General features: G+C 47.9%; 3 protein-coding genes across 4 annotated transcripts in view; 2 read left to right on the top strand and 1 right to left on the bottom strand.

Moving 5' to 3' along the window:
- Nucleotides 1-7657, bottom strand: part of MCM3AP (minichromosome maintenance complex component 3 associated protein) — a 28753-nt gene extending 21096 nt beyond the window's left edge. The window contains 10 exon segments of the mRNA XM_050899602.1: nt 149-417; nt 637-834; nt 1338-1477; nt 2420-2616; nt 3717-3864; nt 5764-5842; nt 6530-6753; nt 6846-7038; nt 7041-7205; nt 7208-7657. Of these exon segments, the coding sequence (XP_050755559.1) occupies nt 149-417; nt 637-834; nt 1338-1477; nt 2420-2616; nt 3717-3864; nt 5764-5842; nt 6530-6753; nt 6846-7038; nt 7041-7205; nt 7208-7657 (2063 nt within the window).
- A 133-nt stretch (nt 7658-7790) lies between these two features.
- Nucleotides 7791-8846, top strand: YBEY (ybeY metalloendoribonuclease). Of its 2 annotated transcripts, none has more exons than XM_050900088.1 (3): nt 7791-7856; nt 8424-8492; nt 8749-8846. In XM_050900088.1, the coding sequence occupies exons 1-3, from the start codon at nt 7791-7793 to the stop codon at nt 8833-8835; spliced, it is 222 nt and encodes a 73-aa protein (XP_050756045.1). In that variant the 3' UTR covers nt 8836-8846. The 2 variants fall into 2 exon arrangements, with proteins under 2 accessions (XP_050756045.1, XP_050756044.1); XM_050900087.1 differs by having other exon boundaries at nt 7791-8132.
- Nucleotides 8847-8869: 23 nt separating this feature from the next.
- On the top strand, nt 8870-23767 carry POFUT2 (protein O-fucosyltransferase 2). The gene is made up of 9 exons (XM_050900086.1): nt 8870-9110; nt 9951-10201; nt 11289-11433; nt 11779-11889; nt 16234-16300; nt 19723-19848; nt 20434-20614; nt 21474-21597; nt 21880-23767. Exons 1-9 carry the CDS (start codon nt 8932-8934, stop codon nt 22031-22033), a joined length of 1338 nt encoding a protein of 445 aa, XP_050756043.1. The 5' UTR covers nt 8870-8931; the 3' UTR covers nt 22034-23767.
- Nucleotides 23768-25270: the final 1503 nt, after the last annotated feature.

Raw genomic sequence — 25270 nt, 5'->3', positions numbered from 1 at the left:
AATAAAACATTACTACAGTACACTTTCTTTGGCAAAAAAATTTTGCAACTAAGGTCTTCACTTCCACTACAGTTTGTCTGGACTTAATCCTAATCTCAATTCTTCCCAAAGGCAAAGAGAGAAAATAAGTTATATCCGTTGTTCCCACCTGAGAATATCACCCTTGTTGAGATTCAGCAAGACATTATAACCTCTGAACTCTGCTTCGCTCTTGCAGTAAATCCCCTTGTTAGCCAGGTCCTGGTACATCTCCTTCAAGCTCTGCAGGCATTTAGTCATGTTCTCATTGTTGATTTTGGCATCAAAGGAGGACATGGGCTCTTCACACAAGTGGTGAGCACAATGGATGTGAAAGCGAGTGCACTTCTCAATCAGAGACACCATCAGTGGGTTGCAGAGATGTTGCTGGGTTATATCCTAACCAGAATAATAAAGAAAGCATTGCACGTATTTTTAAACTACAGGTGAAAAGCATAGTCATCTGGCACTACCTTTGGAAAACTCATTTCAGCTGTGCTTTGAGTCACTTTGCAATTCAAAAACATTTGAATTACTATTGCTTTTTGCTTCACTTTTTACAGCATTATGTGATCTTTTGCTTTCTATCATCAAACATCTCCATCCGCCAGTGCTTACCTTTCTTATTCCACGAGTTCTGTTCCAGACAAAGTCATACCATTCACGGTAGTTTCCTTCTCCTTGATCCATAATGTTTGTCACTAAATAGTCCATGGTCATGCTCAACACCTCAGAGGGTCTCAATTCATGGGGTAAAGGTTCCTCCTGATCTGCTGAGGACCTGCTATATTCCTTGATTGCTGCCGCATGATCTACCTGCAAGACGTGGAGAAAAGAATCAAAGTCCAAGGAGTATGTTCAACTTTTCAGGGGTATAGAGGATTTCATCCCATCCATGCCTTTACTTTAGTAAGGAGCAGACCATTAAAGGAGTTTCTCCACTGTCCACACTAACAGCCCATGTCCATTCTGCTACAATAGCAAATATATTTTATTTTCTTTTATGACAGGATCCCAAGTGCTGACTTAGTCTCAAACTCATAACCTTCAAGGTAACGTATACTGCTGCCCTACAGTTTTAGAACTATAGTTCTAAAAGCCTCTCTGTAGCTAAATAAAAGACATGACAGAGTGAAAGAGCAATTCTCTAGCCTTCTTGTTTTACAACAGGGAATTGAAAGACATTAATGAAATGACCTCCAGAATTTTTCCACCAGAATAAACCCTGTAATCAACTGAACAACACTGACAGCTTTATATAAGCAGCAAGCAAACAGATGTCCTGGGAAAACAAACCCCTGCATACAGAGGGCTCATACCTTGTCAGATCCTAGAAGCAATTCAAAGATACTGAGCTGGTTTCTTGTTTCCCTCATGTAACGCTCCTTTTCAGGACACATGTCTGGACAAGTGCCAACAACAGTTTTTGCTTTGCCAAGATCGGTCCTTTTTATTCGAGCTAAAAAAAAAAAAAAAAATTGAACAAACACTAAGCATCTCTCGTTTTTGTTTTCGTGACACGCTATTACCCTGATGTGCCAACACAGCCCTAAGCGTGCCAGGTGCCTCAGGTGGAGTCTGTACATTGGTCAATGGATGGATGTCAAGAAGTACATTGCTAGGGCAACAGTTCACAAAAAAGCTGGTGGGAGAAGGTCTCTAGAGATTCCCATCCCACCTCTACTCAGAGCAAGGCTGTACCCACGCCTTGGTGTGGTCAGAAATGCACAAAGATGGGGTTCCCCCACTCTGGGGCCCGTCCCAGGGTTGCACCACTCCTTTGGGGAAGTTTCTCCTACCATCCCACCTGGATATCAAGAGCTTTGCTGAAAAGACTGAAGCCTCTAAAAGACACCCCACGTTTTGCGTCCTAACTAAGCACCGGCAATTTCACAATTCCATGTCAAGTGGACAAGAAATCTGTTTGTCAATATTAAAAATAAGATCTTAAATTAAAAGTAGGGTCAGCTTTGAAATGGCAAGAACAGGATGGAAGGGTTTACCACCCAGCACTGTGAAACAAAGGGCCATTTCTTGAAATAATTACCAGCTGTGTAGTAGTATGAATTTCGAGAAACACAGTTAGGCTTTGGGTAGCCTTCTTCAAAGAGCCTGCAGGGATGTAAATCCCCCTACATGGCCTCCTTCACAGAAGATGAACAGTCTGCTATTCACTTTCCACAAGAAATATGCGCGTGTGCAATAAGTAAAACAGATTTTTGCGTCTTCTACAATAATGTATATATGTACAACAGAAGAGTATTTTACAGTATTTACTCCATGTTAAACTCTCTCTTTAAAGCCATTTCCATAATATCACAACAGCTTTGCAACAGACACCAAACACTTATTTCCTTCCAGCAGAGAAGCAGATGTTACACTCATTAACTTGTGTAATTACCTTGTCGCATGATTTTGTCCCTTTGGTCCAAAAGACGGTATCTTTCTTCAGATGTCTCGGCCACTAATCCTACCAGGTTACTAAGAGATGACAATGAAGCTCCCAAGGCCTCTGAGCTCTGCCCTTCAGAACTAGAATCAAACAGATCCGCTTCAAACTGCAGCGCCTTTCGAAGACCGGGCTTCTTTGCCGGAGAACTAAAAATAGAACATTTTTTAATCAATAATACACTAATGCATGCCGCGGCCTTAATCAGTTCACTGTTTGTTAGACATCAACATCTCTGTTTAGAAGAATAATTTGTTCACAAGGGAATGTATCAAATAAACAAAGTATGTATCGACATGCTAAGGTTGTTATGAGCTAACACTAGCACGGGAGTTAATCTGGTTAAATCCTCAGCACTGCCTGACAATGCTGCCGAGCGTTCTTGATTGTGGTGAAAGCCTCAACCTTTGTACAACAGAAATGGTATTACTGAACCTGTCTCAGAGTGGACAGAACCAGATGGCTGTTGCAGCATTTTTGCATCACTATGGCACAGCAGTTTGCATTTTAAGCCAGGAACTAGCCTGCTGTTTGGTGTGAAAAAAAACCCGAATGCTTTCTATAGCAACAGAGATTATTAAAAGATTTTACAGGGCCCAGATACAAACACACTTTTCAAATCAAGGAACATTCATTCCTTCACAACATATTATTAATTTTATATGACTACGCATACCAAATGACTTTTGTCAAACTAGACACGCCATTAAGGTACCACAGAAAGATGACAGCCTTGCCACTTCAGCGACTGACACGGAACAGGAGGATTCCTGTACAAAGACCATTCACTTGAAGTGAGGCAAGATGACGATCCAAACTCACCAGCTACTCTGAAAAGGAGATTCTCACTCCACAGAACTGTAACTGCCTACAAACGACACTACTCACTTCAGAAGCTCATTTAATCATGACCACAGAACAGTGTCATTACTGCTTGGCCCTAGTTTGGCTCTGCACTCTTTCGTTCAATTCCCTTATGCCTCACTATTGCAGGTGCTGTTACTCACGTTGTTATGAACAAAATATTCAAAAGAAATACGCAGACCAAAGTAAAAGACCTTAATAAGCAGGTAGAAGTATCTTTCTGACAAAGCATGAGATCTGTGAGCTTGTAATTCAGACAAAATCCAGAAGAGATGAGGGAAGCACACTCCCTGATAAGAACATGGCTATTTGGCACACACTGATCATCGCTTTTCCCCATGCACCCTGTTTCCTGCCAGATGGATTCCCAGAGGAGCAGACGTACCTTTTACCAGGCATGACGCTGCTGGCAGAGGATCTTATTAAAGGTTTTCGAAGAGGGGAATGCTGATAGTTTTGTTCTTCGCTGCTTTGCCTTCCTTCATCTTCACCTGCTTTCTTCTCCTTGGATGAAAATTCTCTCTTTGCTGGACCTGAAGTGACATATAAACATGAAGCCAGGTACTTGCCAAATAGTTTAAACAACAACTCTTTTTTCCCCCCATGGGGGTGGTGGTGAGCAGTTTGTTTTAAAAAAGTACTATTAGAAAATAAAACTAAGAGTCACAGTTTTGTACATGTATGCAAAACTTCCAGGACAACTTGCACTAGAAGCTGTACCAAGTAAGTCTACCAGTTGCTAGTCAGCTTCACTGTTCTATAAAGAATAAGTATTTTTCAATAAAATATCACTTAACAATAACTATAATTGGTCAGCAGACTGTCAGTACATGAAGTCTGATCATCATCCGAATTTAAGTTCTCTCAGATTTGGGATATAATCCACAAGTCATAACTCTCTGTGGCATATGAAATCCATTTCACCTATGTAAACCACAAATCCCAGCGCTCCTGCTGAAGCATTTTAATTATTTATTTCACATACCCAAGCTTAGACTGAGGTTGGCATGCCTTCTCAAGAGTTACATCTACCCCTTGCAGGAAGGGAGAATTTCTTCTCCCAGGAAGAAGTTTTCAACCAGTTGGATTTCTTAAATTCTCTCAGATTAGTTATTTTAGAATACTGCCATTCACATTTCTATAGACTTAACACCACAACAGAATGACAAAGGCAAAGAGGCACCCCTACAGCTGCTGCTTCAAGATGTTATTTCTCAGGAAGACAACTCCGCAGCCGTTTGGTGTCTGGAAGGCAAGTTTGTGGTTGGTCAAAGCTGTGGTGAACCATCCATTTCCTGACAGCTGAAGCGTATCCCCAGGCTAGGAAATCCAAGGTACACACGCAGCACTCATAAGCTAAAGACAGGGAAGCACTTGACAATCCAAGTATTCGCCAAGTATAACAGCCAACGTTCACATCTCCTCTTGCCCTAATCCCAAGCAGGGTCTGGAATCCAAGTTCCCCATTTCTAAGCTCAGTTCTCTGTAGGTTGTTCTCTTTCCGGTTCAAGCAGCGTGTAATTGTTGATAGGCAGAACAGCAACCTCAGCACCACAGATACTCACTTCAGGGTACTCCTTAACTCAGTTCTCAGGACACTTTCCTGAAAGCTGGAAGCCCACATCCCAGCCCATGCCCCGAAGCAGGCAGCGAGGCATTTGAAACTGGGTTTTCTTACATCCCCAAAGAACATCCTACTCCTAGGTAGGAGCACAAAGTTAACATCACCATATGTCTCTCGTGTGGCTGCATGAATGGTTTCTAAATTCTCTTGTAAAACTACCCTGTCATTTCAAACGTCTTCAGCTCTTTGGTATGGCTGAAACAGCATTTTGGCTCAGACCAAGCAAAATGCTTTAGACAACAGGAATTCAAGAAAGAAACTTAAGAAAGTGCAATTCCCAAGCGTGATTCGCAGTCGCTCACTTAAAACTCCCTCAATACCGGAGGACAGTACTGCGGATGATGGAAGTTTACACAGCTTACAAAAGCAACTGGGTAGCTTCACAAGAGAAAATTCTGCAAGGGCTAAGACAGCCCTTCTGGCACCCAGGGTTCCCAAGCCACAGCCTGTTAAAGGCTGAGAAATTATTCTGGAAGCAATTACATGCTTTATCCTGTTCTTTTTCCCCTCCCCTGCATATTCACTATTAGCCTTTGCCACAGACAGAGCTAGCCGGGATGTCACATAAAATGCAGAATAACTATTCTTACGCTTCTGTAAAGACTAACCTTCAATGCTCCCAGAAGCTCTGCGCACCAAACAGCCTGACTCACAAAAGTCAAAGAGAACGTCATACTTCTGGAACTGTAACGTTCCTACTGTGGAGATCATCTTTGTATCGATCTCAGCACATCAGGAAACAAGAACAGAGCAGACGCCATGCCATTTATGTATCACCCGGTAATCGTATCTGGAAACAAAGACTTACTTGTTTTCTTCTTTTGCCAAAACGTTACTATGTCTTTGTGCAACTCTTTCGCTTTTTTCCTGGCCAGAACTGCCGAGGCCTGAAAGAAAACAAAAGCTGAGTGCAAAAACCTATTAGCATCAGAACACTGAAATGTGCAGTGCTGTTTTTGCCAGAGAAACATTTACCAATTTCCATAAACTTCTGGTTACTACATTTTAACCTCTCGCTTAAGACCTACATGCAGCCAGCAGCACTGGTTTCCACAAAAATTGCTGCTTTCCTAAGAACTACAGCAAACTTAGAACACTTGAGACCAAAGCTGTGTTTTTAAGCACAAAACAGGAACAGACCATGCAGCCTCTGAACTGGCTCCTCACCACGCCTCGGCACTGACGTAACGGCAGTACTTCCAGCGAGCAGGTCACCCTGCAAAGATGGCACAAGCTCACCTCGCCCTTGGTGCTGCCGAGCCTGAGCAAGAATGCAGCAGCGTATGTAATTCAGGTTCGGGCGACATGAGACAACACAGAAGATCCATTTGGTGTTTGAGCTGGACGCTAACAGGACAGCTAAAGCCAGGCAGAGCTCTGGCAGCTACATTTTAGGTGCAGCTCTGTACGCTTCTATCCCTGTCTGTAATACGGTGCTCATGCTACAAAGCTTTCCCCCAGGTGAAAAAACATACAGCGTTTGAACAGGGCTGCAGCTCTCACCAGAGCTGGACCCGTCCCAAGCACTCGGATTTAAGCCTGCTCTTGTGCCGACAACCGCTTCCCATACTCACATGATCAAAAAAGTGGAGAACGGCCATCTTTTTATTGCGCCTGGTCATGATCCGTCGGACTTTTACGAACTGGCCGAAGTGCTTCTCCAGCACCGTCCTGTCGTTGAGGTAATCGGGGACGTTCTTGCACTGGATGGCCGTCAGCTCGCCGGGCGACAGGCCCCCCAGCCCCTCCGTGCTCTCGCTGCCCCGAGCCCGGCGGGCGGGGGTCACGGGGGTGGCATCTGTAAAGAGAGAGCGGCAGCCACCTCAGAAACCGGGGTGACAGCCGGCCAGCGGGGTGTCCCGGGGCTTCCCCCCCCCGACATCAGCCTACCCTCCCGGGGGGGCTCCCGGGCCTCGGCCGGCGGCGGCGGCGGTTCCTCGGCGGGTCCCCGCTCGGCCTCGGTGGCGTCTCCGCGGTCGCGGTGCCCGCGGCCCTGGCTCCGCAGCATCTCCTGCAGCATGCGGCCGAAGAGCGCTCCGCCGCGGGGGCGGCTCAGCAGCACCGCCCGCTTCTCCGGGGCGCCACCGCCGCCCGCCCGCCCGCCGCCGCCCGCCGCGGCGACCGCTCCCGCTCCTCCTTCCGCTTCAGGCCCTTGGGCGCCGGCTCCCCCGGCTCCTCGAAAAGCGGCCGCGGGCCCTTCTCCTCCGGCCGGCCCAGGGCGGCGGCGGGACGCGAGAAGGAGAAGGGCCCCCCGCCGCCGCCGCCACCGCCTCCGGGCCCGCCTCGGGCGCGAAGCCGAAGGGCGGCGAGAAGGTGAAGGCGGCGGGGGCGGCCGGGCCCTTCTCCGCCTCGCCGCCCGCCAGCGGCTTGAAGGCGGCGGCGCTCTCGGGCGCCTTGAAGCGGAACTCGGGCGCCGTGAAGGCCCCACCGCCGCCCGGCGCCTCGCCCGGCCCCGGGAAGCTGCCCAGGTTGGTGGGCGGCTTGAAGCTGAACCCCGCGTTGCCCGCCGGGGCCCCGCTGCTGCCCGCCGCCGCGAAGGCCGACGCCTGGCCTAGCCCGTAGGGCGGCCCGAAGGCGGCGGTAGGCCCGGGGGCGAAGGGGATGCCGGCGGCGCCGCCGCCCTGCCCGAAGACGGCGGCCTGCCCGAAGCGCAGCGGCGGCGGGAAGGCGGGCGGCCCGCGGAACGGACCCCCGGCGTTCATGGCGGCCTCCCGCCGCCGCCGCCTCCTCTCCTCGGGGGCGGGGTCCCGCCGGGGGCCGCGCAGGCGCAGGTGGGGTGGGCGGGGTCCCGCCGCCGCCACCGCTGCCATCGCCGCCACCGCCATTGTCGCCGCCATGAGCGTGGCGCTGCGGAACGCCCAGCGGGCCGTGCCGGTGCGTCGGGCCCCGCTCCGCCGCGCCGTCTGCGCCCTGCGGGCCGCCCTGGGCGCCTCCCGCTTCGACGTTGGGCTGGTCTGTGCCGGCAACGGGCTGATGCGGCGTCTTAACGGCGCGTACCGGCAGCGCCCGGAGCCCACCGACGTCCTCTCTTTCCCCTTCCACCGGGTGGTGGCGGCGGGGGAGCTGCCGCGGCCGAGCTGCCGCGAGGAGTACAACCTGGGGGACATCTTCCTGGGGGTGGAGTACATCCACCAGCAGTGCCGCGCCACCGGGGAGGACTTCGACGGCGTCCTGGTGGTGAGCCCCGCCGCGGGCAGCGGTCCCCCTGATGCTACGCGGCAGGGAAGGACAGCCGTGGGGTGTCCCCCGGGGGCAGGGTTTTGAGTGCGGAGTACCGGCTTTTCCCTGCTGGTTCTGGCAAAGCGGCAAACGGTCGGGTACGGGGTCAGCCCTGGTCACCCCTCGTACCCCCCGGTTCGTGCCGGGCGGGCTGCGGCGCTGGTGCCGGGGCTTGTCTGCGCAAGCGAGCTGCCAGCGCTGCGGCCTGAGTTTGTCATACGTGTCGTTTGCCCTTGCCTCTTTGCGCAGGTGACGGCAGCCCACGGATTGTGCCATTTGCTCGGCTACCAGCACAACACAAAACCCGAGTGGCAACAGGTACGGCGATGCCCCGGAGCTGGGGAAGAAGGTGCGCGGTGTCCAGCCCGTCTCATGTCGTACCCGGGTGGAAAGAATCTCCCTTTCTCGCACTCCCCCCCGTGACAGGGAACCTGCGGGTCCGGCCCGCCGGGCGGGCGGCTCTGCAGAGCTGTGGCCCGCCTTGATGCCGGCGTTGGCAGGCGCTGAGGCGCCGCTGGCCCAGCCGGGGAGCGCGGTGCCGGCGGCGCTGACCGCGGCTTCCCTCCTCCCGCAGATGTACCAGAAGGAGGTGGAGATCCTGGAGGAGCTGAACCGGCTCACCGGCACCAGCCTCCGGCCCCTGACCGCGGGCCTTTTCTGAGGGAGCCGCGCCGGGGACCCCGCCGCCGCTTCCCGCCCTCCGCACCGAGGGGCCGGGCCGCCGCCGGGGCCGCCCCGGACGTGGCGCGGCGCGGGGATGGCGGCGCAAGGCCCCGGCTGCCGCCTCCTGCCGCCGCCGCCGCCGCTGCTGCTGCTGCTGGGCCTGGCCGCGCTCGCCTTCCCGCCGCCTGCTGCCGCCCAGCCGCCGCCCGCCGCCCTCCGCGCCGGCCACTCCGCCTCCTCGCTGCCCGCCGCCGCTGCCGCGCCGCGCACCAGGTCAGGAGCGGCGCCCCGCCGCCCCCCAGCCACCGTGGGCCTCGGCAGGGCCATGCCTGGGCAGCAGTCCCCTGTCCCCCCCCCGCCACACACACACAGCCCCAGGGCGGGCCCGCTCGCCTCAGGCCGGTCCTGCCTGCCAGGGTGAGCCCCTGCCGCCCCCGGGACCCTCCACTCGTGGCAGCCTCCTGCGTGGCATCCCGAGGGGACGCGGCAGGTCCCCCGCACAGGCGACCTGCCGTGCCTCTGAGCTGTCGGGTGGTGGGCACGTAAAGGTCCTCCTTCCCTTGCTGGGGCTGTTTGGGTCTTTTCTGGAAGATGCCGCCCAGTCGCAGCTGTCTGGGGGCTTTCCTGCTCTGAGCGTGGCGTGGGGACCCCCACCCGTCTGCCTTGCGGTGGGTGACATGCACCCTTTTCCCCTGTCCCTCCTGAACGTGTCCTCCCGCCTTCATATTCAGCTCCCAGGAATCAGCCCGAGTAACATACCAGTCGTCTCACCATTCTCGCCACACGCCACGTTACCCTCAGGACGACCAAGACATCTGAGGGGTTCGCTCCTTTGGCCCCCCACATCCCGCCCCGCTGCAGGAAGGGCTCGTGGCATGTGCCACCTTGATGATGTCCCGTGAGGAGATGCTGGTGGCCCCTCCAGCCCCTGCAGCACGCACTGCTCTGCCTTCCCCTACTTCATCCCCTTCCATCTTCCGAGTACCCCAAACTCACGAAAGAGGAACAGTTTCCATTCCAACAGAGTTGCATCACATGGTTGTGGGGTAAAAAACCCCCACATGTAAAAGTTTTTAACTCCCCGCAGTAATTATATTGCTTTGTTCTCCCCAGATACCTTTTGTATGATGTAAATCCTCCGGAAGGGTTCAACCTTCGCAGAGATGTCTACATTCGCATTGCTTCCCTTCTAAAGACCTTGCTGAAAACTGAAAATTGGGTGTTAGTTCTGCCTCCCTGGGGACGTCTTTATCACTGGCAGAGCCCTGACATCCTTCAGGTCCGGATCCCTTGGTCCGAGTTCTTCGATCTCCCAAGCCTCAACAGGAACATCCCTGTCATTGAATATGAGCAGTTCCTTGCAGGTAGAATATAGAATCATACAATCTACAATTGACTAAATATTTGAGGTGGTTTCTTCACAGGTTTATCCTTATATGTGCTTTTATCCTTATATGTGAAATAAAAAAAGTTAAAGGTCGCGAGAAGAGGGATGGGAAAGAATCGTGCTGAGTATAACACCACTAGGATGAAATGACCCAATTATTTGGCAGCTCATTTGGTATAGCACTGTCAGCCACTTGACTTCCTAGCGACCCCAGAGAAAGACACTTAATGCCTCTGGTTAAAAAGCCGCAGATACTTCTGCGTGATTTTGGCCACAGTAGCAACCCTGTAAGGAGAGAGAGGCAGCCTGCAGCTCTCCGTCGAAATACAGACAAGCCACCTTTTTCTGGAGGCGGTTGGACAGTAAAAGCTGTACAGCGGGTTCTTCGGTGAACTTACTTTTTCATCGTCGATGCTGCACGTACTCAAAATACTTATCCCCTGCTTTTTGTGTACAAAGTGGTATATAAGAGGAAGGCTTTCCCTAAGAATATGGAAACTGCAGTTGGTTCCTTTAGGATTTGATGCCATGTTGAGCTAATCACCAAATGCCAAAATCTGCAACAGTCGTAGACTTTTTCAGCAAAGGAGATAAAGGCCACCAAATGTCACACCTCTGCAAAGAGCTCTGAAGGGATTGTTGTCCCCTACCTTTCAGGAAAAAGCGTTTAGAAACCCTGAAATTTAGGGGAAGAAGGGCTTGTACTTGTCATTTTCTTGGAGGCACTCTTCCCATAGCAGCTACCTACAGCATTGAAAACCTCTGTGCTTCGTGGCGTGTTTTACCCAGCTTTTAAATTTACATTTCCCTGGCGATTCAGTTCTGTTTGGCGCATTAAATCACGCATAGCTGGGTGGGAGTAGCAGGTTGTCACATCCCCTGACCCTTTTAGCTCTTCTGTCTCACACAGAACTTCTTTTCCTTTTTATAGGGAAAACAGGAAAGAGAGAGAGTAGTGTAATATTAGCATTTCTAGCAGATTTTTAAGCGCAAGTAATGCTAGTTTGTACCTTTATCGTGTGGTTTTTCATGCTTACAAACGCTTTGCTTTGCCTTCTGCTCAGAGTCAGGTGGGCCCTTTATTGAACAGATTTATGTCCTACAAGGCTACGCAGAAGGATGGAAAGAAGGAACATGGGAAGAAAAAATAGATGAAAGGCCATGCATTGATCAGCTTATGTACTCCAAAGACAAACATGAGTACTACAGGTAACATCTAGCAGTCCTTTCAGTCGTCTTTTTGGTTGTTTTCAATGAGACATTTGCCTGCTCTAACAGAACAGACTTGTGCGGTCGTTGTAGTGTTGTCTGTGAATCTCTAGATGCTTGGGGTTCACTCTGTTTTGAAAACTCCATCAATAATAAAATGTTATATTGGTACTAGAAGATCTAATTTTAGAAAGTTGTTGTTTCACACAAAAACAGTATAAAGGAGCTGGTTTATTTACATTATATATCATCTTTCTAGGGTGTACTGTTTATTTGTTTTCATTATATAGATGGCATTAATTTACAATACAAGCCTGTGAACCAATACTTTGTGTTCCCTTTCAGAGGATGGTTCTGGGGTTACGAGGAAACGCGGGGCCTAAATGTCTCTTGTCTGTCTGTCCAAGGATCTGCCTCTATTGTGGCTCCCGTCCTTTTGAAGAACACTTCGGCACAGTGAGTTGCCTTGTATGACTAGTTATGGTTGTATTGCTTGCTCACGAACCCGTTGCCAGGTGGGAGGAGCAGGGGGAACTTAGGGGCTATGTCCCACTGTTGTGGTACTTCATCGCTGAGTTATTGTAATCCATTAAAATCATTACAAAAGGAATTTACACTGTAAGAAACACCTAACTGTAAGTTAGGTTGAATGCTGCAGTGCTAAAACCTAAAAGGAAATAGCCTTAAGCTCCTTCATATTCTCTCTCAGGTAGCTAAATGTCCTTGCCACCCTGCGTTTACCTTTCCTTCCTTTACCCTTCGATGCTGGGTCAAGAGGGAACGAAGAGAGTGGAGTCAGTGTTGCCCAAGCCCACGTCTCGGATCACGAGGTGCAGTGCCTGGTCTCCTGTGACGTCCATCCTCCGTAGCATGAGCTGGGTTTAGAGGAAGCAAGCAGCATGTTTCATCTTTCTGCTCTGAGATGCCACTAGGATGATCAGAGGAAAGGAAAGCTCTTCTATGAGAGATGGAGCACGCTGACATTGTCCCGGTAGCAAAGTATTTCCAGTCAGCTGTGACCCTGTAACAACTGAAGACATCGTAGCAAAGCAAAAGCTACTGGGGTACAGGGGAGAATAGGGAGAGGAAATAATCACTGTCTATGAATACATCAGGGGAATAAATCCATAGGAGAAACACAAACCGTGTAAGCTGAAGTGCAGTTTTGCTATGAGAGCAGAAACGTCCAAAAATTTGACATCAATACGATTTAATTGGAAATGAGATGAAGGTTCCCCTAAGCAGAGCAGTGGGGATCTGTAGTACCTCCCACTGGGAGCAGAGGAAGCAAAGTCCTGGTTTTTAACAGGAATGTTGTTCTATTTGTAGGAGTTATACCGTAATCTTTGCCAGTGACAGCAGAAAACTGGATTAAATAAGCCACAGAGATCTCCATGTTTAGCCCTACCGTTAACTCTTTCACGGCAACTGTCAAAGGTCTGGCGATGAGGAAGGTCAAGAGAAAAATTAGGAGTGGTGCCCAAGTATTCCTAACACGCAGACAAGGTGCTTTATGCACAAGATCACATTTCTTCCTACACAAGTAGGAAGACGTACCAACGTAACAGCAATGTAAGGGCAGCTACAGTGGTTCATGTTAAAGTCGGTCTAGTTTAGTGTGTGAAATCAAAGAGTGGCTAAAATCGGATGTCTGGGGAAAAGTATAACAACTGGGCAAGTGTGGTTAATGCCTCCCCTGAGTCCTGTCACGCCCTTCAGGTTTGTGGTTGTAGGGACCTTCTGAGCCAAAAGTGATCTTCCTGTCTTTTATATCCTTCAGTGAGTCCATGGATCTGCACAAGCTTCCCTTTGAACCCCCACGCACACTGTTAGCATCCACAAAATCTTGGAACAAGACCTAAAGGTTTTGCACCTTAATTGTGCATCCTATGAAAATCCACCTCCTTTTGTAACTCCTACCTGCAAGTTTCATCTAATGTCCCCTAGTTCACGTAGTGGAAGAGACAGTGAACAAACAGCTCTTCCATATTCGCTTCCATGCCATGCATGATTTTACATCTCTCTATTGTATTCCGCCTCAGTTGTCTCCTCTGCAGTGTGAAGAGTCCTGGCTTCATTAGTTGTTCTTCGTTTGAAAGCCATTGCATGCCTTTGGTTATCCTCGCTGCCATTCTCTGAACCTTTACAGTTCAACTGGGTCCTGCGCGCTTGAGTGCGGGTAAACCCATTACGTAGTGGTATAATGACGTGCTCTGTTTAGTGCTCCCTCCTTCTTCTGGTAATTCCTAATATACAAGTTCCTTTTTTTGACCTCTGATGAGTGTTGCCTTGACGTTTTCATCAAACTGTCCTCATTCCTGAGCATTGAGCCCTTTAGTTATCAGATGAAGCCAGTATTTTCTGGACTAGATGCACTCCTACATTAGATTTCATCTGCCACTTCATTGGCCAGTCATCAAACTTCTCTAATTCTTCACAATTGGCCTTTGTCTTTGCTGCTCTGCGCAATTTAAAATGATCGGCAAGCTGTGTCACCCCAAAGTTCACGCCCTTTTGTAGGTTGTTTAGGGATATGGTGAAAAGCAGATCCCTTCCACTTGTGACCTCCCTCTACAATGAGAACTGGACATTTATCCCTGTCTTTAAACTTTTTTTTAATCCATGCAAGGACCTTCCCTCCTGTGCCATTGCTGTTAAGTTTTCTTAAAAGCCTTTAACGAAGGCTGTCAGGAAATCCTGGTAATATCAATGAGATTTCCCTTATCCGCACGTGTGCTTATGTCTTCAGACTACTCTGATTGTTCAGAGTTCCATGTTGATACTTCTCCACTTTGCTTTAGGTATCCATTAATTCTCGTTTTTATAATATTTGCTGTTAAGTTGTCCAGTACTGACATCAGGTTTACCTCTCTGTTGCATCCCAGACGTCCCCAAGTGCGTTTTTAGAAAATTGACGTCACATTTGCTGTGTTGCAGTTCTAAGCGAGGAGTTGCATAGCAGAATTGGTGGCGCAGCTGCTTCATCCTTAAGTTCCTTGACAACTGTTGGGTGAATACTGCCCGGTGTTGGCCGTTCGTTGGTTCATTTTGTCTAGCTGTTCCATCGCTGGACACTTCCTACGGACACTTTGGTTTGAGACGTGTCCTCTGATGAGTTCCCCTGTAAAAAGTAGTTCTGGCATGTGACTCTTCCCAGCTCCTCCACCTAGCGCACAGCTACAAAAAATTACGTTAGCTGTTTCTGTCATGACGTTACCATCTCTAAGTGCTTGGTAAGCCTTTAATTTCCTTTTTTTTTTGTATTGGAAGGAAGATTTGTCGTTAGATTGAATGCCTTTATTTCTGGTTGCTCAAATTCTTTTTTGACCTTCTTTATTGTCTTTTTCTGTTTAACTTCATGGAGTTTATGAGCCTTTCTGTTTTCTTCACTTGGACGCTACGTCTGCAGTTTTGCATAGTCCCCTTTTTGAAACTGGATGCAACTGCGGTAGCTTTCCTTTGGCCATTGTTGATCCAGCAGGACGTTGAAGATGAGTACATTTATGGCTGCTGTCACAGAGTAGCTCTTCCACTGTGAGACTTTGGTCCGTGTCTTGCTGCTGCTCAGGACGATGTCGGGAGCTACTCCCTGCCCAGTTGGTTCATGGAACTGTCCTTGACAGCGTCTCAAACTGCAGTTGCTTAGTCACGTCCTGCTATGACACTTGCCCAGCCTGCTTGGGGATAGTTGAAATCTCCAGTGGCTATGGTGACTTGTGCACCACGGCCTTTCTGATCTCCCGTACTGCCCTTTTGGCCAGACAATCCGTTGTATGGTCCTAGTACTGTATTATTACTCTTCAGGTGTGGTCACTTACAGGAATCTTCCTGATACATTTGGATTATTAATCTGATTCACCTCCAAGCTTCCTGTTAAATGCGGTGCTGCTTTTCTGCCAGCACCGTCTAGTCTGTTTTCCAGATTATTTGTAGCCTTACGTGCAAGTGTCCAGCTGATTGTCAGCAGTGATAATCTAAAGTTGATTGGTTATTTGCTTCCTCTCATTTTAGTAGAAGAAGATACAGATAACGACTTTGACGCCCTTCAGCAGAAGCATTTCTCTGTGTGTTCGCTCGTATTCAGTGTGCTCAGAGCACAAACTACGCCTACATCCCCTATGCTCTTGGATATTCAAAACTCTCAAAATGTCTTCTGCTTCTTAGAACTTGGATAGTGCGGTTATGTTTCCAGTACACAGTCCTGAGCTGTGTGTATTTATGAAAAGCACAGGCTGTTTTCATGTTAGAGAAAAATTTTCATTTTAAAATTTGTGCTTAGTTGCTAACACACGTTTTTGTAGCGTCTGTGTGTTCTTTGATCTGTTGTTTTACTGTAGGACGTTTTATTCCACACCTTCTCCGGTTTTGCTCCTGTGAGCATGACTCGTGCTTCCTCCAAGAGGCTCTCACGTGCTCCGAGGCTGAGCATCATCTCATAGGTCGCTTCTCCCCTTTGGATCACTCTCCCTGTTGGCAACCTTATTTCTCCAGCAGCAACTACTGTGAGGACTACGTGAGGGATTGTTAATGCTTGTTTGGGTTTAACTGTCAGAATTAAGAGTACCATTTATTAAGGAAGAGAGCAGGAACACGCAGTGGCATAGTTCCCTTCTCTCCCCCGCAGGCTATGGGTCACAGTTTGCTTTGTACAGAACAGATTGGCAGCCTATCCCTCATTCCCCGTGCTCCCTTTGCAAACAGATCATAGTCTGTGCTTTATCCTGGCAACTGTATAAAGAAACATCGTAATGTAAATTCTATTCCTAAGGGAACTGCACTCAGTTTTACAATTTTTAATAGGTCAGTGATGTTAGACAGAGCTGAAAACCTTCTTCATGACCACTACGGAGGGAAAGATTATTGGAATGTGAGTATTTTCCAGTTAGCTTCTCTAGACTTTCTACTTGGTTCTGATAAAAATTCAATAACCGATATGTGCTTCAGTTTTGCCTCGGGTTTCTTTTCTTGAAAGTAACTTGTGTCTTATGTTTCAGCAGTGTATGCTAAAGATGGTCTTCAGGCTGCTGTGGATTAACGTAATGCAGGAATTTGTCCTGGTGTCTTGTCCCCAAAGACTCAGTGCTGCGGGGCATGGCGTTTAGAAGGACCTCCCCTGTGCAACACCTCTGCAATCAGGAGGGAGGAACTGCCTTTGTGCAGTTTCTTGTCTAGTCAGCCTCAAGATTAGACTTTTCAAAGGAATTCCCAAAAGTGCTCAATATTGTCCTAACTGTCTCCCCATTGGCTTCGATGGCAAAATTCCCACGCCTGTCAAGGTAACACTGAGCGCTTTGGGAGACCCCACTAGGGTCTATGGTAAAATAATTCCTATGGGAAAGGTTTTAAGACAAGTTAAAGGTTCAGCCAGAGGAAAACGGAACACAATATGGAGTGCTTGATATAATTAAAATTTCTAGGAGAAAGTGACTCTCATGATATTACGAAACAAGTTATGTAGACCTCAGTCGTAAGATATAAACATCTGGCTGTTCACTTGGTATGTAGCATATTTTTCAGAAATGGACCAAACAGTAGTTTGCTAACTATGAATTTTTCGTTGAGAGTGACTTTCCAAACAGAGAAATGCAACCCACGTATCATTTCTGAGTCTGACTTGTAGTCCTCTAAAAGCAGACATGAAATCCATATGGATCCATAACACACATTTCTTAACAGTGACACTTTAAACATTATCTCAACAATTTAAACTTGTCTTAAAATTATTTAAAACTTTCTGGAAAATATTCTTTCTTTTATTTCAATTTTAACTACCTGCATGATTTTTGGTTGTTGTTTTTTTCTTAATAACTCTCTGGATAACATCTGGAGTTCTTTATAAATCTTGCTGACAGATGCCCTCTTGTCTCAAAGAAGTTTTTAAATTGTAACAAGCCAGCTTCCCTTTGCAACCAACCTACGTCTTTGGTGTCCAAAAAAGATTTGCATTTAATATTGAGCTGCATTGCTCTCACTGTTGTCGCCGTTTTTGTCTAGATTTCTCTACCACTGCAAGCTGAAAGGTACTGTTTTGGGATTCTTAATGGTTGAATGACCACGGAGCAGGAAAGACCTCCCAAAATGGTTTAGGAGTGACTGTTGAATCCCTTGAAGAGCATCAGTGTAGCATGTAGACCACGTGAGCACTTTACCATCTATCTGGAAGCAGGAAGTTCTCTAAGGACAACTCTAGAAAAGCCAGCAGTTTTGCATTTGGTTTCACCATTTTGGGGGGGACGATCTCAAAGAATTAGAGGATCTGTACCATTAATTCAATTCATGTACACAAAAGGGAGCATAACCAACACTGGTTTTGTTTGTTTGTTCGTTTTCCCAAACTTAGAATCACAGAAAAATTTAGGTGGGGAGGTGTCTCGGCAGCCCTGCCTTGAGGTTTGCACTCCAGAACTTGATCTGGTGGTTTGGGGCTGTGTTCAGCTGAAGGTGGAAAGTCCCCACAGACGGAGATCCGCCACCTTTCTGGGGCCTGTCCCACGGCTGTGCCGCTCTTGTGGGCAAGAAGTTTTGCCTGATATCCAAATAGAAGTAGTCTTGCTGCGGCTTGGGCCCTATGGCGGCTTGTCTTTTCCCCTGCACCTCTGAGAAGCGTCTCTCCCTTCTCTGTTGTTTGTTTCTTTGCAGACAAAAAGGGAGAAGCAGCAAAACTTGGAGGTAGTTGGAAAGAGTGACAATATGGCACGTGCAGATTTGAAACATACACTTTAAATAAGATTATAACCAGACACAGAGAGCATCCACTTCAGAAATATGTCAGTGGAGGTTCACACATTCATCTGTTATCTCTTTTACATGTGTTTTTGCAAAATAAGTGTTCGTCCGGAGCAGCTGCTGTCAGAGGGTTGCTTTGTGCCCGGGAAAAACTTGGCACAGCATACTGCGCAGCTGCCAAACGTGACGTGGCAGCCGCGCAATCTGTCAGGATGAAGTTTAGAGGTGTTTGACGCAAGCATAGCATTCCAAGATGTTTATTGTCCTCCCCAGCGCGCTGCACTGCCATGGGTTGCGTACGCGTTTGCTGCCTCTTGGGCGTACCATGTTCATCACACCTTGGGTAACGTACCCAATGACTCGACAGGATCGTATTGTGTTGACATATTACAAAAAGGAGGGAAAACGTCTCTCCGAACTGCAGCGTGAGCGTTCTGCAGCAGACGGTGTGTACATCCTCCCTTAATATAAACCTTTTGCCGGAGGATTTGGGATGGGATTAGAAAGCCAGAGGTGATCTCTTTAAAGATGCTAGAAGAGCAGGCTTTGTACTCCCATTAAATATTTAGAGGGGCATGGATCTCCAGGTACGAGCGTGATGGATCTTACAGAAGACTAAATTGTTCTGCGTCTTACTGAATGACATGGAGGAGGAAGCAGTTCAACCACAGCGAGTTTGGCATATGGAGAAATAGCTGCTCCAGGAGAAGGTGAAAAAAGGCTGGCTGGTTCTAGTTCCTGCCTCTTTGCTAGAGCAAGGCGAAGGCACGATCGGTGTGGCTATGTCTTGGAGTACCAGTAACGCTCTGCCTGGCTTCTCTGCTGTGGAGCGAACTCTGTCCACTCTGGGCTTCGCTATGCTGAGAGAAGAGAGGCCGTTGGATATTGAAGGGAAGTGGTTTTGTTGCACCTTCTTCGGTGCCCATCACACAACAGACTACAGACTCATATAAAATTAAGAATTAGACCAAATTGCCAAGTGTCCTTTGTAAGCGGTGTAAGTCACATGGGATTTCCTTAGTTCTGTTGTGTGTGCCTGTTAGTAAGAAGGCTACGCGTGACTGCGTGCAGTGGTGACTGCATCACAGAATCTTTGAAAGAGATTATTATCCACAGGTGAAGGAAAGAATTCCTTTTTCATCACTTTTCCACTGAATTTGATAGGAGTGTCTGTGGTTAGACACATGATTTTTTTAAGCAGGTTTTATTCTTATGGGTGTTTTGCAAGCTGAAGTCTTTGCCCAGCTTTTGTTTCCAAAGGTGAGGTATATTGCTAGAGTGTTTAGTTTGGTATATTATGTGTTCTGTTGTGTAAATAACTACAGTCTGCTCCGTACGCCTGTGTATTGCAGGGTCAGACGAGTATGCTGGTTGTAAATGTGGTTATGATTAGGATTAAACAGCTAAAGCTCAGATGAAAGGTTAGAAATTGTTGCTTGTAGTGCTGCATGGATGTATAGAAGTAACTGCATCCTGGAAGCTCTGTGTATGTGAAACTTATCTCCATTTAGTCGTTTTTAGCTCTCCCTTTTTCTGACTCAGCATCTGCTCTTATTCCAACAGACCCGTCGGAGCATGGTGTTTGCTAAACACCTCCGTGTAGTGGGAGATAAGTTTAGAAACAAGTTTCTTCAATCCACGGATGAGGCAGACAGGACTCATTACAAGGAGGACTGGACACAGATGAAGGTAAAATCGTAACAGTCTGTTTCCCATAACAAATGTAACAAGTTTTGTTTTGGTTTTTTTTTTAAATTTGTGTACTCCTGGCTGTACACTGCAGGGAATATTGGAAGATACATGTGAATCTGGCTCTCTCTGCTGAGATCGAGGTGGACGCGCGTGTTCCTACTGTACTCTCTTCTCCCTGTGTGACATGAGTTAACGGAGTCTGTTGGGATGTGGCTGACTGGTTCTGGGTGCCGGATTTCTGTTACCCTCGTTTCAGTAAAGGAAACTTGTATTTTGTCTTCTATTCGGCATCATCTCTGGGTGTCAAGTTCAGCTGCAAACTGCCAGTTGTGGATTTGGTCAAGGGGAGCAATTTTTGCTTCCAAAGATTTCGCACACTAGTTTCTCTTGTATGATGCAGGCCACCCAAGATCAAAACGTTGCAATAAGTGTCCCAAAATACTGCCAATCCGTACCTTAAAATTACTTTCTGCAGCCAAAGTAATTCGGTGCCTCATCCAGAGATGATGCATTCAGACCCTCTCAGTGTGAATGAATAGTGGTTCTTTCACGTTTTAAAGTTTATTGATCTTTCTCTCTTAGGTTAAGACGGGCACAGCTCTAGGTGGTCCATACCTTGGGGTTCATCTCAGAAGGAAAGACTTCATCTGGGGTCACAGAGAGGATGTGCCTTCCCTGCAAGGAGCAGTAAAGAAAATCCGCAGCCTCTTGGAGACACATAAACTTGAAAAAGTTTTTGTAGCCACTGATGCTGTCGAGGAGGGTAGGCAGATTGTAGTCAGTTCAGGATTGATAACTTTTGACAATGAGTGCAGCAATTACCGCTTCGTTTTTATAAATGACTGGAAGTTCATACGCCTCCATCATTGAACGGGGAATCGAACAGGATTGGGCAGCTCTTTCCTTCCAGCTTGAATAGTTGGTATCAAACCATTCACGTGGTATTTCCCATAGGAGGTTTGACGGTTTCTACAATGGGAAATTGGGAATTGAATTTGCCTGTTCCTCCTCCTCGTTCTTCCATCCCACCTTTTTTCTTAGCGTTTCAGAGACTGGGACATGCTGGTTGGAAGGGTCCTTTGAAGTCTCCCACCCAGCCTTCCCCTTGGCTGCTCCCAAAGCCAGACTGGGATTTTGTGGCCAAGGCTTAGAAACCCCCAAGGGTGGGGTTCCCCCCCCCAAGGCCTTATCCCAGGGCTGCACCTCCTTCCCGGTAGCATCTAGGGATCTGTTTCAATGCGTGACGTTAGAATAACCCTGCAGGGCATGGCATCTGTGACAGATTAATCTAAGTTTGCTGTCGAGAAGGGCTTCTTGGTACACCTACCCTGTAGGATTTAGACAGCGAGGCTAGTGGTAGCGTCTGTTCTACCCCTTGCAGGCTTCCCACCCCCTGAGAATTGCCCCGCTCGGCACCACGTCTCTGCCCCACTGGCTCCCCCCCCGCCCCGCCTACAATACTCTTGACGTTTGGTAAACGCGTTGTAAAATTTGTAGGTAGATTTTGGTTTCGCTTGCTTCGTAACTGTTCACCCAGAGTTCCCTTAAACACTTACCTTTTATGCCAGCAGCGAGTTGCTCTTTATAACGTACAAATAAATGTGCATCTTTCCCTTTTTCAGAGGTTGAATTGCTCAAGAAACTGCTGCCTGAGATGGTGAGGTTTGAAGCGTCTTGGGAGGAGCTGGAACTCTACAAAGACGGGGGCTTGGCCGTGATTGACCAGTGGATCTGCGCGCATGCAAGGTAATGCATTTCACTTTTCCTTGAAGAGCCGAATCTTACTGTCACAAAACTGAATATCGTTTTTGACGCAGATATAGTTGTTTACAAATCACATACGACATGCTATTATATAATTCATAGATACAATAGATGTATAATAGTTATATTGTGTGTATATCTATAATATATATGATAATTTCATTATATCTTTTCAATGAACATTAAAGTTCATTGGACTGAAATCAATTACTTGCATTTTAAAAACTGGCCCCATTCACAAACCCATTCTCATTTTTCTCACAGGTATTTTATAGGCACCTCAGTTTCAACATTTTCCTTCCGGATCCATGAGGAAAGGGAGATCTTGGGATTTGATCCAAAAACAACTTACAACCGATTTTGTGGCGAAAAAGAGAAAAACTGTGAGCAGCCAACTCACTGGAAAATTGTATACTAAAATACAGAGAAGTCCAAGGACTTCAATACTGGTGAGCTCAAAAGAATAAGGAAAAACTACGGGGAAATACCTCCCTTTAACCAAACTACAACTTGGTCCTCTATCCCCTTCTCGGTGTTTTCTTGACATTTGGGTTTTGACGTACAAGCAATATTCGTCATCTTAGGCATTGATGGGAGCGAGAAAAATGAAGTCAGCCTGGGATCCAGTTCTTGGCATAGCTAGGATTAGAGGACGATACCAGACACTGCAATTGAGACTTGAAAGGTCTTTGTTCTGAAACTGAGTAACAAACAAAGTCGCAGCTTTCTTTGGAGTTCTGAGGAAGAAGAGGAGCAGTTTTAACTTTTATAAATGTAACAGAGCTGTGGTCTGTACTGCATTTCCTTCTTTATTTTTTGTTCTGTTCAGTGTTTGCTTCTCTGATCGCAAAAAATACGTCTTGGTTTTGTAACCTGCGCTACGTGAGCCGCAGATTGTGCGTAAACTCTGCTGCTCCTGGGGGAAATGTTCCCGTTTCAAATAGTAATTTGTGAACATTCAAATCGTCTGATGCAATCAGCGCTCGATAAAAGAAGAGGAGGCGGTATTTCTACCTGAGCACCAACTGCTTCTAATAGCAGTCTCAATAGGTCTGTGCTGAGAGAGGCACAAAGATGGGCCTGTAGGGTGGTAAAAGAAAGGTTATGTTTCTTCTTACGTTTTACCTTCACAAAGGAAACTTTTGTTTTCCCCATCGTCCTCCCCAAAGGCCTGTTCAGTTGGACTGATGCAAAAGTCCGCGCCCTTTTGGGATCACCCAGTCACTCAGTTCAGTGACGGTGATGCTTTGCTAGGGAGCATGCTAAAAGGCCTTTCAAGTTTCCGCGTCAGTTAAACGGATCGTCCCAGTAATTCAACAAAGGAATTTTCTGCATTTCTGCTTTCAGTTTATGCAAGTGAGCAAACTGAGGACAGTCACAGACGGCAAAGGTGGTTGGGCCTCGAGATAACGGGTATAAGCCTGGCAGTCGGGAACCTTGCAAGGTGAGGTTGTGCTCTGATGGAGACGGCTGGCTGGTGGTACAGGGGAAGAGCCCCGTGCTACACCACCAGTCGGAGGCAAAGCGCAGCTCCCGTTCGAGAAGGGTTTTGTACGAGTACCAATTCTAGCTCTTGCATTCTCCTGCGATGTAGAGTTGGCTGCTTGGGAAGTATTCTGCTCCGTTCTGTGCTTCAGGTGGGTCTTTTGCCGTGCAGGTCTACGTGGCTCTGTTAAGCAGGAGGAACCTTTTTCAAAAGCGGACTAGGAGATAAGATTTCAAAAGGTGAAGCAGATGTTTTTCCTTAAAGTCAGTTCTACCAGATTACCTCGCTGTTAGCGGACCTTCGTTTGCTCTTTCCTCTTGGCTTGAGTAAGAGTATATATAACCCTCCTGCACTGTGTGGTGGACATTTCACAAATGCTTCCGGACAATGAGGTTGTCTCCTCCTGTGCAACTGCAGCGGAAGCTGTGAAGACTTCTCAGACAGTAGTAGTAGCAGCAGCTCTCCTGTTCTTACCAGCTTATTGTATCGCCGTGCAGCAGCTGAGCCTCTCTGGCGACAAAGTGGGGAGCCCAGCGTTTCAAAGCAGTGCCTTTTCCCACCAAGTCAAATGTTCTCGTTTAGCCCGGGCGCCATGTAGAGCGATGGTGGCATTTTATGTGTAATGTATACCTCATTAAGAAAAATAAAAAGCTTTGTAGCATTTTACGTGACGTGTCCGTGCTTCTTACTTCTTTCTAACCATGCATTTTGCTGGCTCCTGGCTCCCTAGCATCGGACTCCAGTGTAGGAGAAACTTGGATAAAACCGCCATGCCCTGACAAGGTTTTTTTTTCATCGTCTGTCCCATGAGGTGCTGCATTAGCAAGCATAGCCGGCGTTACCCTTCTTGGCACTGGGAGACTGCAGCTGGTAAATCTCGGTGCCCCCACTGCAAGAGGGATGTAGACAAACGGGAGAGAGTCCAGAGGAAGGCTGCTGAAACCAGCGGCAGCTGGAGCACACATTGGAGCTGGTGTATGAGGGGAGGAGGAGAGAGCTGGGCTTTTTCGGCCTGGAGAAGGTGGAAGAGAGGGATCTAAGTGTTGTCTTTCACTACGTAAAAGGGGTCACAGGGAAGGCAGAGCTGGGCCTTTCACGGAGGTGCACAGCAAAAGCACAGGGAGCTACAGGCACAACCTGCCCCAAGGGAACTTCTGCCTGGGCATAAGGTACAAGCTCTCACCCCCCAGGAGCCGCGCGGCCCTGGGACAGGGCCCGGGGAGGAGCGGTGGGTCTGTCGGCTGTGCCGTTTCAGCCTTGCTGAAAGAGTCAAAGGCAGCAGAGGACAAGCTCACGTGCAAGTAGATTGTAGAGAAATGACATCCACCTTTCTGGCTCGAATACAAAATGGGGATGAGAGAGACAAGAGCCGGGTGACAGCTCTATGGTCAAGGGTTTCCAACAACATCCCCTCTCCCTTGAATCCTTGTCATCAGGATAAAAAGCTGGAAAGGCAACAACAGTGGATGAAAGGGTGGGATTTCCTTCTTGTTTCGTGAGTCAACAAGGTCTTAAGAGGGGACTATCTGTTATCTCTGCAGTGACGATACGTGTATTTACAAACATATGTAAGTACACAAATTACATACACAGTGATGTGTGTATACATGACCACAGCACCTTTCATCTGGCAATCTGTGCCAAAACATCTCTTGCCCTGTAATTCTATATTTGCTGGTGTTCTACCACTGTCTGCTGCTTTCTGGGTTGTAGAGTAAGGAATTGAACAGAGCAGGAAAGCTTAGAAGATTTGTGTCCTTGGCAGTAATGCTGCTACATTCCATTTTTAGAGTAGATGGACTTGCAGGACCAGTTATTTCTGTCTCGGCTTACAGTGGAAGAAGACACATTCATCAATGCGAAAATAAAAAGAGTAAAAGTTGTGTGAGATGCAAGAATATCCACAGAGTATTGCGACGGGTTTTCTCTCCACCTTCAAGGACAAGCATCATGTGTTTTGCATCTGCTCCCGCTCCTTTCCGCAGAGGAAGTTTTAAAGAGGGAGCAAAACCCGAAGCACAGCTGTGATCATGTCCTTTGCACAGCCATCGGAGGAACCTGCTGCACTGGGGTTTTTTTATTCCGTATGATGTCCTTTCTTGGCCATTGAGTTCCCTGGCTGCCAGCATTGCCTTTCTGTCACAAGGTGGAGACAGTAGACCAGTCTGT

Source organism: Gymnogyps californianus, chromosome 7, assembly GCF_018139145.2.
Source record: "Gymnogyps californianus isolate 813 chromosome 7, ASM1813914v2, whole genome shotgun sequence".
Classification (NCBI taxonomy): domain Eukaryota; kingdom Metazoa; phylum Chordata; class Aves; order Accipitriformes; family Cathartidae; genus Gymnogyps; species Gymnogyps californianus.
Note: the sequence above shows the minus strand (reverse complement) of the source record. Positions and strands in the feature narration are given on the sequence as shown.